This window comes from Carcharhinus amblyrhynchos, chromosome 3, assembly GCF_965287045.1.
Source record: "Carcharhinus amblyrhynchos chromosome 3, sCarAmb.v2.hapA, whole genome shotgun sequence".
NCBI classification, from domain to species: Eukaryota; Metazoa; Chordata; class Chondrichthyes; order Carcharhiniformes; family Carcharhinidae; genus Carcharhinus; species Carcharhinus amblyrhynchos.
This window is the reverse complement of record NC_137326.1, coordinates 17,118,274-17,133,009: the sequence shown is the minus strand read 5'-3', so window position 1 is coordinate 17,133,009 and position 14,736 is coordinate 17,118,274. Positions and strand designations below refer to the sequence as shown.

General features: G+C 42.0%; 1 protein-coding gene across 1 annotated transcript in view; it reads right to left on the bottom strand.

The window, feature by feature from the left end:
* Positions 1–6,439: 6,439 nt before the first annotated feature.
* LOC145362470 (inter-alpha-trypsin inhibitor heavy chain H3-like) overlaps positions 6,440–14,736 on the bottom strand; it is a 58,229-nt gene continuing 49,932 nt past the window's right edge. The window contains exons 18-22 of the mRNA XM_080218486.1: positions 13,767–13,880; positions 11,833–12,034; positions 9,887–10,059; positions 6,692–6,803; positions 6,440–6,584 (exon numbers count right to left, since the gene is read on the bottom strand). Coding sequence (XP_080074612.1) covers positions 6,440–6,584; positions 6,692–6,803; positions 9,887–10,059; positions 11,833–12,034; positions 13,767–13,880 — 746 coding nt within the window. The remainder of the gene's footprint in view (positions 6,585–6,691; positions 6,804–9,886; positions 10,060–11,832; positions 12,035–13,766; positions 13,881–14,736) is intronic.

The following is a 14,736-nucleotide window of genomic DNA, read 5'->3' as shown; positions in this document are numbered from 1 at the left end:
CATTACAGGTAGACAGAGTGGTGGAGAAGGCCTTTGGCACACTTGCATTGATCAGAGCATTGAGTACAGGATTTGTGATGTTATGTTACAACTGTACAAGACATGGGTAAAGCCACATTCGGAGAACTGTGTACAATTCTGTTTCACCCTGCTATAGGAAGGATGTTATTAAATTGGTAAGGGTGCAATAAAGATTTACAAGGATATTATCTGAACTGCAAGGCTTGAATTATAAGGAGAGGCTGGACAGGCTGGGACATTTTTCCCTGGAGCATAAGGGGTGACCTTATAGAGGTTTATAAAATCATGAGGGGCGTAGATAAGGTGAATAGCCAAAGTCTTTTGGCCAGGATAGGGGAGTTCAAAACTAAAGGGCATAAGTTTAAGTTGAGAGGGATAAGATTTAAAAGGGACTTCAGGGGCAACTTTTACACACAGAGGGTGGTGTGAATATGGAGTGAGCTGTCAGAGGAGGTGGTAGAGGTAGCTACAATTACAACCTCTAAAAGACATTTGGACAGGTACATGGATAGGAAAGGCTTAGAAGGATATGGGCCAAATACAGGCAAATGAGACTAGATCAGTTTAGGAAACCTGGTTGGTACTGATGAGTTGGACCGAAGGGTCTGTTTCTGTGCAGTATATCTCTATTACTTTATGAAATCCTGGAACACCCTCTCTAATAGCTCTGTGGGTGTACTTATACCATATGAACTGCAATTAGAGATGGGTAATAAATGCTAGCCTAGCTGGTGATGCTTGTAACCCCTTACACAAGCCAAGATTCAGTGGTCCTGGTTGTGTAAGATGCCTCAGTGTAGTAGTAGTGGTGAAGTGAGTAAGGTGTACTACTCTCCACAATGGTTCTAATGAATGGGATCATTCAAGCCAGCAACCCCCTAATGAGTTTAGAAATACATTTGGACCCACTTACTTGGAAACCACAAGGTTGTGGAACGGATGGGGTGGGCGGGTGGGATTAAGGAGCTGAAGTTTCCAACAGACACAGGCAGACGGCACATTATTTAAATAAAGTCCCCACTGGCTTCAGGCTTCCACTTGCTCAGAAACACAGATTAAAATGGAAAATGATGGGATAGTGGATAGAAGATCAACCAGCCAATTTTAACTGCTTCCACCCAATTGGTTTGAGGTTATTGAACATCGGGCCAAATTTCATGCTCCCCTCTGCCGACAGATTTCTATGTGGTCGGGGGATACATAAAATAGAACAAGTGGGCTTCCCACAGGGTTCCTGGGTTTCAGCCCACTCTGAACTCTCAGTAATGTAGTGCTGGGCAGGTGAGGCATCTGATGGGCCGTCCACCCTTGCTTCAACTGAGACATTTAAGTGATTAATTATTGGCCACTGAAGGACTGTTCCCACCCAGAATTAATTTTCAGGATGGTGGAAGGATATCCCTGGTATTGGGGAAGCCCAAAAAATGATTGGGCTTAGGTCTTGAGCAAGAAGAGTGGGGTAGATGGTTGTCCCCATCAGAAGCCATCTTACATCTTTTGAAAACAACCCCCCTGCCTTAAGGTCCTGCAGCCACTGAACCTCCCTGCACCACCGCCGGGCACGCTCCTGACAACCCAATCAACTATTATCTTCCTCGAATCCCCACCATCCAAGGTCTTCCCCACCCTCTCCACCCTGGGACCCTGAAAACCTACCTTTCCATATAAATCCAGAACTTAGATGCTATTGTCTTTAGAAAGTTCCTCTTCTAGCCACTGCAGCTCCTGTCACTAAAGTGACAAGGGAGCTAGAGGCCAATCAGATTGGCTGGCAGTTCTTTTAGGTGGGTCCTCCCAAGATGGGCAGAATGACACTCATTCAAGGGCGAGGCAGATTTGGCGGGGTTGTGTTCCCTACCAGTCCTTTGGGTGATGGGAAGCAAACCCTATCATTCGGAATATCCTGATCATTATTTGGGGCTAAGAAGAGTTTTATAAAACCATTGAGATTTCACAAAGAAAACTGTGGAGTAAGGATCTGATCATAGAATCATACAGTGCATAAAGAGACCATTCTGTCCATCGAGTCTGCTCTGACCACAATCCCACTCAGGTCCTATCTTCAAACTCCCATGCATTATCTAGCTGGTCCCCCTGACACTAAGAAGCATTTTAGCTTGACCAATCTACCTAACCTGTGCATCTTTGGACTGTTGGAGGAAACCGGAGCACCCGGAGGAAACACACAGAGAGAACGTGCAAACTCCACACAGATTGCGACCCAAGCCGGGAATCAAACTTGGTCCCTGGCACTTGAGGTAGAAGTGCTGACCACTGTGCCGCCATGCTGCCCCTTTCCACCATTTTGAAGAACTCTTTTCATATTTTGAAAAATTCAGGGTGTCAACAACACAGAACATATGAGTAAGCTTGAGCAAGTGAGAGGATAGCCAAGAATAAGAGTTCAGGTGCCTGGTAGCATTGTCCTAAGAGATTTGAATATCAATCCAACTCACATTCCCAGAAAGAAAATTTCTATGCTCTACTTGTTGAAAAGGTTATAAATCTCAACCAGTTCCATCTGGGCATATATCCACATCCCATAATTTGCCTCAGGGGTCCTTAATAAATTGACAGTCATCAGGATAGTTGAAAAGGGAAGGCAATTTTGTGCTTCTCTTATTTTGTGCCAATTTTTATTAGGATATCTTTAAAATAGGTAAGTTACTTAAAGATGAGAAGGAAGTTTGGGGACTAAGGAGACGTTGCTTTTGCAATGGAGTCAGTTTCTAGTCATCCTGCAGATCTGTACAATAAATGTATGAAGTTGTGAATATTGTTTCTGAACATTGCATCCTTTGCTTGTTTAATCTGCTGCTTCAGTGAGAATCTGTAATATGTAACAGGTTCTATTAATGTACACACTAGGGTGAATTTCAATCGATGTAACTGAGTGAAGTCCTTCTGTCGTAGACAGAGCATAATCATTGCATTATTTTACTTTACCCAGAAAGTTACTCTATTCCCCAAACAGAATGAAAGCATTTGATTCCTGAGGACTAGCATAATAGGTGCGATTTTTCAGTTCTGAATGTATCTCCATTTCGTACTATTGTTCAGGAGAATAGAAATTACTCAAGTAAAAACTGAATATGTGCCTTAATGGATGTTTTATATCACTGGCCAAGACATGAAAGATGGTAACAACACACAAATAAGGGCAACTAATTTATCTAGCTGGATGTATAGACAAACAAGGTCCTGGTATATGGCCTGGAAATGATTTATTAAACCCAACTGAATTCCAGAAGGATGGTATAATGAAGATTAGTCAGCTCCCAGAAAGAATTATTCAAAGCTTTAGAAATTTAATTGATTTCTATCATACCATACCAGCAAATTGAATTTCTTAAAAACTGGAAATGGTGATGTGTTGATTTGAAATTCATTTTACACCTTATAACCTGTATTGAAGTCATCTGTCATGTTCAAATTTGGAGGCTGTATAGACAATGCAATCATCATCCAACAAAGCAATAGGCTGAAGTTCCTATAGGCCTTGAGATCCCAGCATGGGACCAAATGGGGATCCCAAGCTCCCACTTGCTGGCAGCCAGATCAGCTTAACAATCTTTCTGGAGGCTCATTGGCGTTCACCATCCTAATAAAGATTGGCTCTCGACATTGCAGGCCCAATCTGAAGTCTGTCTACTCGTATGGGCAGCAGGGTAGCACAGTGGTTAGCACTGCTGCTTCACAGCTCCAGGGTCCTGGGTTTGACTCCCAGCTTGGGTCACTGTCTGTGTGGAGTTTGCACATTCTCCTCATGTCTGTGTGGGTTTCCTCCAGGTACTCCGGTTTCCTCCCACAGTCCAAAGATGTGCGGATTAGGTTGATTGACCATGCTAAGAAATTGCCCCTTAGTGTCCAGAGATGCGTAGGTTAGAGGCATTAGTGGGTATAATATGTAGGGATATGGGGGTTGGGCGTGGGTGGGATTGTGTTCGGTGCAGACTCGATGGGCCAAAGGGCTGCTTTCTGCACTGTGGGGCTCTATGATTCACTCAGCAGCCCAATCGGGTGAGGTGGCACTGTTGAAGCAGATCAGGAACTCTGGGGACTCTGCAAGATGGAGGCAACTGCGCTTCATTGAATGCAATGAAGAAATAAAAATAGTCCATGCTGGTGGATCCATTGTGATGAATGGATGAATCCCTTTGCTGTATTGGATTCAGTCCAGATTGGAGATTTTTCATTCTCATGATCTCATCAATGTGGTATTGAGCCTCTGGTTCCGATAACCAGCCTGCCTGCCATGGAGAGGCAACCTCAGTGAGCTGGCAGCCTCCACACACAGCATGGAGGGATACTCAACCAAATGCACAAGTCCTAGAGTGGAATCCACAACTTAGAGATGAGAGTTCTATCAAACGAGTGTAGCTAATGTTAATGCTTATTACATTCATCTCAAATTCTTCTGTTTGTTCACTTAATCAGGCTCCATATATTGGATGAGTGGTGATAAAGAGCAGTTGCCACTGACATGTGCAACGATGCAAAAATTATACTTGTTTATTTTAAAGAGATTTTGATGAAAAACAACACTTCAAAGACTCAAGTAGGATTGCTAAGGAAATGGTTGAATAGAACATCAATTTTATGCTGCTACAATCAATTTATATTGATGTACAAATGGACTTCTAGAATATTAAGTGATTACTGCATTGTCAGAGGTGGTACTCATTGACAAAGTGTCATGGGCTCCACAAAGTTTATTTATTTATTAGTCACAAGTAGGCTTACATTAATACTGCAATGAAGTTACTGTGAAAACCCCCTAGTTGCCAGAATCCCATGCCTGTTCAGATACACTGAGGGAGATTTTAGCATGGCCAATGCACCTAATCAGCAAATCTTTCGGACTGTGGGAGAAAACCGGAGCAGCTGGAGGAAACCCACACAGACACAGGGAGAACGTGCAGACGCCGCACAGGCTGTGACCCAAGCTGGGAATCAAACCCAGGTGCTATGAAGCAGCAGTGCTAACCACTGTGCCACCATGCCACCCTAAATTCCAGATGTTGTTACTATGGAGAACACTAAAGTACTCAAAGTGAGCTATGTTGAGAAATTTAGCTGGCAATTGGTAAACTATATTACTGAGTCAAGTACATTTTTATGCACCTGGAGAAAATGCATTTACCCAACAGGTCATGGTACTAAAGCCAGTGCTATAAGAAAAAGATGTGTTGGTTAGGTAATTGACCATGCTAAATTCTTCCTCAGTGTATCTGACCAGGCGCTGGAGTATTGCGCCTCGGGGATTTTCACAGTTGTGGTGTTAATATAAGCCACTAATAATGTAATGACACTAATAATAAACTTTAATTTTCCTGTTCAGCCCACCACCATGGAAAGGTTTGTTGGCCTCGGCAGGATTTTCCAGTTTCAGGGTAAGCATGGCTGGAAAATCCCGCCCATAGTTGTTATAGCCCACATTCTTTAAAGTTTCTCAGTCAATGCAGTGAAGCCATATCTAAGCAAACAGGGAACTACCCTGCTCCCTCAGGACTATTTATTATAAATTATATAAGACGTTAGTGAGCCCACATTCAGAAATCATAGGTGATTTGATTGAGTACTATAAAATAATGGTAGAACTAGATTGTGCCCAGCTTGAGAAATTATTTCAATTAAGTGGATTAGAAAGTATGGCTCATGAAAGAATTGGATTCATCTGGAGTTGTTTTTGCCTCACACAAGTGCCAACACAAACCAAGAAGACAACATAGACCCTCTTGGATAGGAAATGATTACCAGTGATAGGATAAATTTCCAGTTGGGCATTTTCATATGTTTGCATGTTCAAAGGCCACTTCTATCTATTCAGATGGCTGTTAACGATCACAGTTTCATTGAAAAGCAATGACTTTTGCTCTCACGTAACATCAGTCATTGGACTTCAAACTCAATGTATTCTGCAAATATGTTTCACAATATAGCATCATAGAATCCCTACAGTGCAGAAAGGGAATATTCAGCCCATCGAGTCTACGCCAACACTTCGAAAGGGCACCTTAACCGATCCTATCCCAGAAACCCTACATATTTACCCTGCTAATCCCCCTAACTTACACATCTTGGGACACTAAGGGCAAGATATTATGACCTCATATGGGTGAGATCATAAAATCCCACCTGAAGCCAATGGAGATTTCCATTCTGTGACCCTCGCCCGCCCCGGGTGAGGCGGTAAAATTCCGGCCCAAGGAGCAATTTAGTATGGCCAATACACCTAACCTGAACATCTTTGTACTGTAGAAGGAAACTGGAGAAAACCCACGCAGACATGGGAGAAGGTGCAAACTCTAAATAGGCAATGCCCCGTAGCCAGATATATTGACATCATCTATATGAGAAAGTATGAATAACATAAAAATTATAATTATAAGCTTTTTTTTATTGAATTGGTCAGATCTTATGTCTGTGTTGAGTCAAATAAAGAGGAAACAACATAGTCAGCATAAATTCCATCAATAAATCCTTTCCCATTGTTGTGAACGAACCAGCAGGACACATTCGCACCCTGCTTGGGATCCAGTCGATAATCTTTCTGCCATCCTCTAATAAGAAAAATATATGTTAGAAAATGCAAAACAATTATACATTCAAAAAATATTGTTTAAAATGTTCTCAGATATGTAAATTTACCCATGGCTGAAACGTTTACCTTGTTACTGTGAGTTTGTGACCCTTTACAATCATTGTGGCATCTGTTTTTCCAGGGTCAGATCCAGGGTGAATGTTATATACCTCATAATCAATATCTCGATAAAATTGACCTGTGGAAATATCAAATAAAATCAGCTCTGGCTTAAAATTAGAATTCCACAAATACATCACGGCCAGGATTTTTAGTGGGCGGGGGCGGAGATTTCCCTTCCCATCATCCGGAGGGTCAACAGAGAAGATTTCCCTGTTGCTACTACCTCATAGAATCATAGAGGTTTACAACAACTTGTCGATGCCACCCTTTTTTCTCTACCCTGAAGCTAGTCCTAATTGTCCACATTTGTCCCATATCCCTCTATACCCATCTTACCTATGTAACTGTCAAATGCTTTTTAAAAGAAAAAATTGTTCCCGTCTCTAAAACTATCTCTGGCAGCTTATTCCAGACATTCATCACCCTCTGTGTGAAAAAAATGCCACTCTGGAAACTTTTGCATCTCTCTCTTTAAACCTAAGCCCTTTGGTTTTAGATTCCCCTACCTTTGGGAAAAGATATTGACTTTCTAGCTAATCTATGCCCCTCATTATTTTATAGACCTCTATAAAATCACCCCTCAGCCTTCTACGCTCCAGAGAAAAACATCCCAATCTATCCAGCCTTTCCTTATAACTCAAACCATCAAGTCCTGCAGCCATTTAATGCTCCAATAAGCTGAGAGGAAGTCCCACCTCGAGAGCAGCCAGCTAATCTAACGGGCCTCTAGACCATGCTGGGGCAATTGACAGCTGGGATTGTGAGCTGTCCCTCAGGGCCTCAATCCTGAGAGTCCAGGATGAGGTAAGTGTTGTGGTCTTTGGGCTGGGACAGGAGACGGGGTCTGGGGAGTGGGCAGAATAGGGTAGAGGTATTGGAGGAGAAACCAGGGGGTGCAAGGGGGAGGACCTGTAGGGGCTGCACCTTTTGGAAGGGTGGAGTGGGGGATGTGGGGAGGCAGGGCAATGATAAAAGGAGGTTGCGAATGGAAGTTCCCCCATCTGCTTCCTTCTCAAGGACTGAACTTTGTTCATTTTGGGCTTCCCTCCTAGAGTCATAAAAACAAAAAACAGTACAGCACAGGAACAGGCCCTTTGGCCTACCAAACCTGTGTCGACACTGAAAGAACCTAATATTTTCTTGCCTCAGTGTGGTCCATATCCCTCTATTCCTTGCCTATTCATGTATCTATCCAGATGCCTCTTGAACGTTGTTATAGAACCTATTTCCACCACTTCCTCTGGCAACGCGTCCCAGGCATTCACCACCCTCTGTGTGAAAAACTTGCCCCTTGCATCCCTTTTAAAATTTTTCTCTCTCGCTTTCAACCTATGCCCCAGAGTAATTGACCCTTTGACCCTGGGGAAAAGACTCCTAACTACCCATTCTATCCAAGCCTGTCATAATCTTGTAAACCTCTATCAAGTCTCCCCTCATCCTCTGATGCTCCAATGAAAACAATCCAAATTTGTTCAACCTTTCTTCATTGTCCATTTCCTCCTGGTAAATCTCTTTTGCACTCTTTCCAATGCATCAACATTCTTCTGGTAGTGTGGTGATCAGAATTGTACACAATACTCCAATGAGGCCTAACCAAAGACCTTATAGGGCTGCAACATGATTTTTCCAATTCCTATAGTCAATGCCCCGATCGATGAAGGCCAACATACCATATGCCTTCTTGACCACCTTGCCGACCTGAGCTGCCACCTTCAGGGAACTGTGGATCTGCACACCTAGATCCCTCTGTGCTAATATTCCTAAGGGCTCTATCAGTTACTGTATACTTTCCTTCTGCAGTAGACCTTCCAAATCCCATTATCTCACATTTGTCCAGGTTAAATTCCATCTGCCATCTTTCAGCCCAGGTCTCCAGCCGATTTATATCCTGCCTCTTACAATCCTCCTCACTATCCGCGACTGCTCCAATGTTGTATCATCTGCAAATTTACTAATCAGACCACCAACATTTTCCTCCAAATCGTTTATATATATATATATTACAAACAACAGAGGCCCCAGCACTGATCCTTATGGAACACCGCTTGTCACAGATCCCCAGTTAGAAAAGTACCCTTCTACTGTTGCTCATTGCTATCTATCCCCGAGCCAGTTTTGTATCCATCTTAACAGCTCACTTTGAATCCCAAATGACTTCACTGTCTATATCAGGCTGCCATGAGGAACCTCATCGAAGATATCAAATCATAGAATCCCCACAGTGCAGGAGGAGACGATTCGGCCCACTGAGACTGCACCAACTCTCCGACAGAGCATCTTTAACCAGGTCCACCCCCTGCCCTATCCCCATGATCCCACGTACTTACCCTGCTAATCCCTCTAACCTATACACCTTGAGACACTAAGGGGCAATTTAACATGGCCAATCCACCTAACCTGCGCATCTTTACATTGTGGGAGGAATCTGGAGCACCCGAAGGAAACCTACACAGACACAGGGAATCATAGAATCATACAGTGCAGAAAGGTTCCTTTGGTCCATCAAGTCCGCATTGACACATTAGAAACTCTTGAACTCCCACCTAATCCCATCTGCTAGCACTTGGCCTGAAGGTTACGATGTGCCAAATGCTCATCCACATACCGCCTAAAGAATGTGAGGCAACCTGCCTCTACCACCCTCCTAGGCAATGCATTCCAGACCATCACCAATCCTCTGGGTGAAAACGTTTTTCCTCACATCCCCCATAACCTCCTGCCCGTCACCTTGAACCTATGTCACCTTGTGACTGACCCTTGAACTCTTGAGAATAACAGAACATGCAAACTCCACAGAGTCACCCAAGGCCAGAATTGAACCCAGGTCCCTGGCGCTGTGAGGCAGCAGTGCTAACAATTGTGCCGTCTCTAACTGCTGCGTCACTTATCCCTGAAATCCTGCCAGCCTGAAATTGAGGCTAAGTGGGAAATAGTCCTTATAAGTGTACACCATTTATCCATAACAAATATCACTAAAACAGCCATCTATGTAATTTATGTATGTGTGGGATGTTGTTGTGTACATATTGCTACAACCTTTCCCCAAATTAGATCTGTGCCTATACTCAAAATGTATTTAATTGGTTATGATTGCTTTGAAGATCCTCAGATCTCAGTCTTTGCTGCCAGCGTAGGTAATTAAATGAATATTCTACGTACCAAGTAATCCATGGGTCATATTTGAGAGCCTGTGGCTGTCAAGTGTATAAAATCCCAGAAAGTCTCTATGCAGAGGATGCTTTTTCCAAACCCGATGCAGCACAACAATGAATGTTGCACCATCTCCCATCGTAACAGTGAGATTCTTTTCCTTTCTGATGGAGACTGAGAACCTAGGTGCAGATTATTTTTATGTTCAATTATAATCAATCCAAAATTGTTTCAATTCTTTACAAAAGCACAGATAAAAATGAATAGTTACAGGAATATAATCTCAAGCAGTTCATCATCAAGAGGAACTTAGATGAAATTAGGTTTATTGAAATTTTAACTGTACGATATTTGACTTGGGTAAATAAGTGTGCTGCTTTTTGCCCTGTCCATTGTTGGACAACTTGAGGTTATTGTCATTGAAATATAAACTTATGTGATAATCACTTTAAGACAGCAGGAATTCAATCTACAGCGTGCAATATCTTCTCAATTTTACTATGCAAATCTATATACAGTAAACTTTGGGTTATTTGCGCTCTACCAACCAGATTTCCCTACCATTCTGAATTTCTGCTGGGCCTATTTATTAACTGGAGATGTCTTTCATCCCTCAGAAGCTGATGTTAACACTTGTTGCCCCCTCAGTCCCACATTCTCGTAACTGCTAAAAATTGTCAAACTCAAGGGTGGTTGTAATCCATGGTTTCCATCTCTCCAGTCTCAGCCTCCCACTATTCCCACAGAGCTGCTCACTAGATTGGCACCTCTCCCATGATCCCCATACCCACATCATCAAACGTCCACCCAGGAGCTTTCCGATTGGTTGAAAAAGTGAAACTCTTAGAAAACTAGCATTTTTGATTAATGGGTACCACCCATTTTGCATGCATGCCAAATAATAGAAATGTTACTATATTGGCACAATGCTGATGGGAACACAATACTAGAATCATAGAATCCCTACAGTGCAGAAGAGGCCATTTGGCCCATCGAGCCTACACTGACTCTCCAACAGAGTATCTTACCCAGGCCCTCTCCCCTACCCTATCCCTGTTACCCCTGCACATTTCCCATGGCTAATCTGCCTAACCTACACATCTTGGATCACTAAAGGGCAATTTATAGACTGAACTCAGGCAAAAGAGCTGAAAGTTTCTCATTTGACAAAGAAAGTATCTTATCCCTAATTATTTGATATCTTATTTAAGTTATTTAAAATTTAAAAGTTTGGCAACTAGATGACCTGTGATCTGCCAATGCTAGTAATCAAATTCTGTGACCATCTATTAGAAAGTTGCAGAAGAGTGGTGAGATTTTGCCTCCCCCTATGAGAAGAGCCTTACCTATACCGGCTGCCTCCCCTTACAATCCCAAAGAGATCTGAAACTCACTTTGGCCAAAAAATTACTGGACCACAAAATTACAAGATCGTAAAATAATTACAGATGAGGTTTGACAGTAGGACTAGGGGGCACAGCCTCAAGATAAAGGGGGGGCGGTTCAGAACGGAGTTGAGGAGGAACTTCTTCACTCAAAGGGTGGTGAATCTCTGGAATTCTCTGCCCGTTGAAGTGGTGGAGGCTGCCTCGCTAAATATTTTTAAGAAGCGGGTTGATGGGTTTTTGATAAGAGAGGGGATTAAGGGTTATGGGGAGAGGGCGGGAAAGTGGAACTGAGCCACGACAGATCAGCCATGATCTTATTGAATGGCGGGGCAGGCTCGAAGGGCCAGATGGCCTACTCCTGCTCCTATTTCTTATGTTCTTATGTTTGAGGTTGATTTTAGTTTGTTAATTTTGAAAATCACAGAAAAAATCCTCATGCAACATCTCAAAAATATTCCAGCTTTTTCACTTTTATAGAGTATCTGATAATCTACAGATATATTTCCGAAACCATTGCTCAGTATTCGAAAGTGCAAACATATGACAGTTTATTAATGCAGCCAATACCTCTCATAAATTAGTGTTGCTGTTGTTGACCAAGGGATAACAATCTTTTCTTCTCTGTAATAAATGGTGATCGTTTCAGTTGTCACAACTATTTTCATGTTGATTTTTTTGTTTTCAAACCCAAACTTTCCAAAATACGTATTTAATTTCTGGTTGTTTTCTGTTTTCTTGTCTCCTATTAATTGTCCATTTACTTTTATACCTGTTGTTTTAAGAACATAAGAACATAAGAAATAGGAGCAGGAGTAGGAATAAATAACAATAATAAATAATAATTTATTTTAGAATAAATACATTGAAAATAACTTAAAAACAATAAAACCAAATGCACAAATGGAACATTTGATGACTAATTACTACTAATACACTAAATTTATGAACATTGTTTGGACAACATTATCTGACAGGAAGACCGCACAGGAAATGGAAATGTCAGACAGGTGTATGGAAAATAGTAAAGAGATAAAAAGTACACAATGTGGGAAGTGGGGAAATAGTACTTGCTGGGAAGGTAAGCATGGGAATGGAGGATCAGCATGTAACTGAGTCCAAAACAGAGAGGAACAGCAATAGATATGACACGTGATCATTCTGGCAACTTCTTTGGCACCATCATCAAGCCAAAACAAAAATATGGGCCAGAATTTTCCGTCATTCATGCTCCATCTCCGCTGCGAGTGAGGACAGAGAATCTGGCACTCGCCCAAATTTCCGTTCACTGCAACAGGGCCAGAAAATCCTGCCAGCGTGAATAGCTGGAAAATGCTGCCCCATGTGGAACCATAAAAGCAAACGTGATTTAAGACAAGCTGAAAAATAAGAGAAGAGCCCAGCAGACAAAAAGGGAGAGAGAGAGAGGGAGAAACAAAAAAAGTGAAGTGAACAGAGACAGATAGGAAAGAATGTATGTTCTCCTGCTCCCCAGCAGCAATGCTGTAGGAGATTTACTGCAGTCGTGCTTAATAATTTATTATTTATTAGTGTCAAGTAGGCTTACATTAACACTGCAATGAAGTTACAGTGAAAATCCCCTAGTCATCACACTCTGGCGCCTGTTTGAGCATACTGAGGTAGAATTTGGCATGGCCAATGCACCCTAATCAATATATCTTTCAGACTGTGGGAGACAATAAATAAAGACAAATCAGAATTTCACTATTGTCACAGAATCATAAAGATTCATTTTCTTTTGCAGAACTTGAACAGAGTTTCTGACGTTTTATCTGAATTTGTGCTCTGAATTTGTGGGGCATGGTGACACAGTTGTTAGCATAGCTGCCTCACAGCGCCAAGGACGCAGGTTCAATTCCAGTCTTGGTCTAGTCTGTGTGGATTTTGCACATTCTCCCTGTGTCTACATGGGTTTCCTCCGGGTTCTCCAGTTTCCTCTCGCAGCCCAAAGATGTGCAGGTTAGATTGGCCATGCTAAATTGTCCCTTAGTGTCAGGGGGATTAGCAAGGAAAATAATGTGTGGGGTTACAGGCATAGGGCCTGGGTGGGATTGTGATTGGTGCAGACTTGATGGGCCAAATGGCCTTCTTCTGTACTGTAGGATTCTATGATTCGATGGTCTCAGGATATTTTCTTAAATGTGGCAGGAAGTCAGGTTGACATAAAGAAAAACTTCCAAGGCGCTCTTCAAACAAAAGCAAAGGATCTTTTTATGTGCCCTGGTCAGTATTTATCTTTCATTCCATTTCATTTTATTTATAACTGTGTGTGGGATCTTCCTATGTGGAAATTGGCTACTATACTTGCCTAAATTAGTGACTTCAACTTAGAAGCAAATAACTGCCCAGGAAGCATTTTGCAACATTGGGACATGAAAGACACAAGCAAATTATTTCCATTACTGTGACTATCTTGTGTTTGGGTTCTATTCTAGTGCTCTGCTTAAAAGCAACACAATGTTGGATGCAAGTAATACTGTTACCTGTGTTTGGATCAGTGACAAGATTTACGATCGAACCTGGTTTCCCACCAATGTTGAAACAGATGGCATCAGATTGCTCTGGGAGCTGGATAATGAAGTGCGGATCTCCGTCAACTTTGAAAAATGTAAAGTTAATAAAACTCGAGTAATTGCCATAATTAATTATATTTTAACGGAAGAACAGGTGTTTCATTTGCTGACATCAGATAACAAAATAGAAAAGAGCACCATGAAATAGGAGAATGGAAATCTTTATTCTACTTGTTACTTTAATGACAACATATTGCTTTCATGTACATTTTTCTCATTCGCATTTAAATGATGTCAACAAATTAATTTTTATTTTAAAATATTCCCTGAAGCCTTTTCAATATATACTATTTGTTTTCCTGTTGCCACACCAAGTCTCTTTTAATCCATCGGCAGTAAACTGCATTGCCATCACACAAAGACTCAATTTCTTCTAAATATAGAGGTATTTTGTCTTATAAGATCCTCTGCAAAGTGAATTTTCAGCTGAGGGGGACAATGTTTGAAAAAATGCAATGGGGAAATATTTGGATGGTGGAGTGTCAAAAATCATTTCCCCCAACTTCTGGCTTAATGGAGATGGGATGGGTTGCTTTATAGCCATTGGGAAACCTGGTAGCTAAAGGGAGCCGAGCCCTGCAGAATCTGGGAGATAAGTGTCCTTTCCTTTTACCTGCTAGATCAAATTTACCTGTTTCACCAACCACCCCCTCCTTGATCAGATACACCCTCTCTCATCTCTTCCTTCTCCACAAGGCCTCCACTCTCAATAGACCTTCAAATCTCCTCACCGACTCCTGATTTCCATGGAATCTTTGAATCATTTCAGTAAGACCTTTGAAATCCCCAACCCATCGCTTGCCATCTGTCATCTCTGGTCTCCAGTCTCCTCACTACTCTGGCCTCTGATCTTCCTTGCTTCAAATATTACCCTACATTG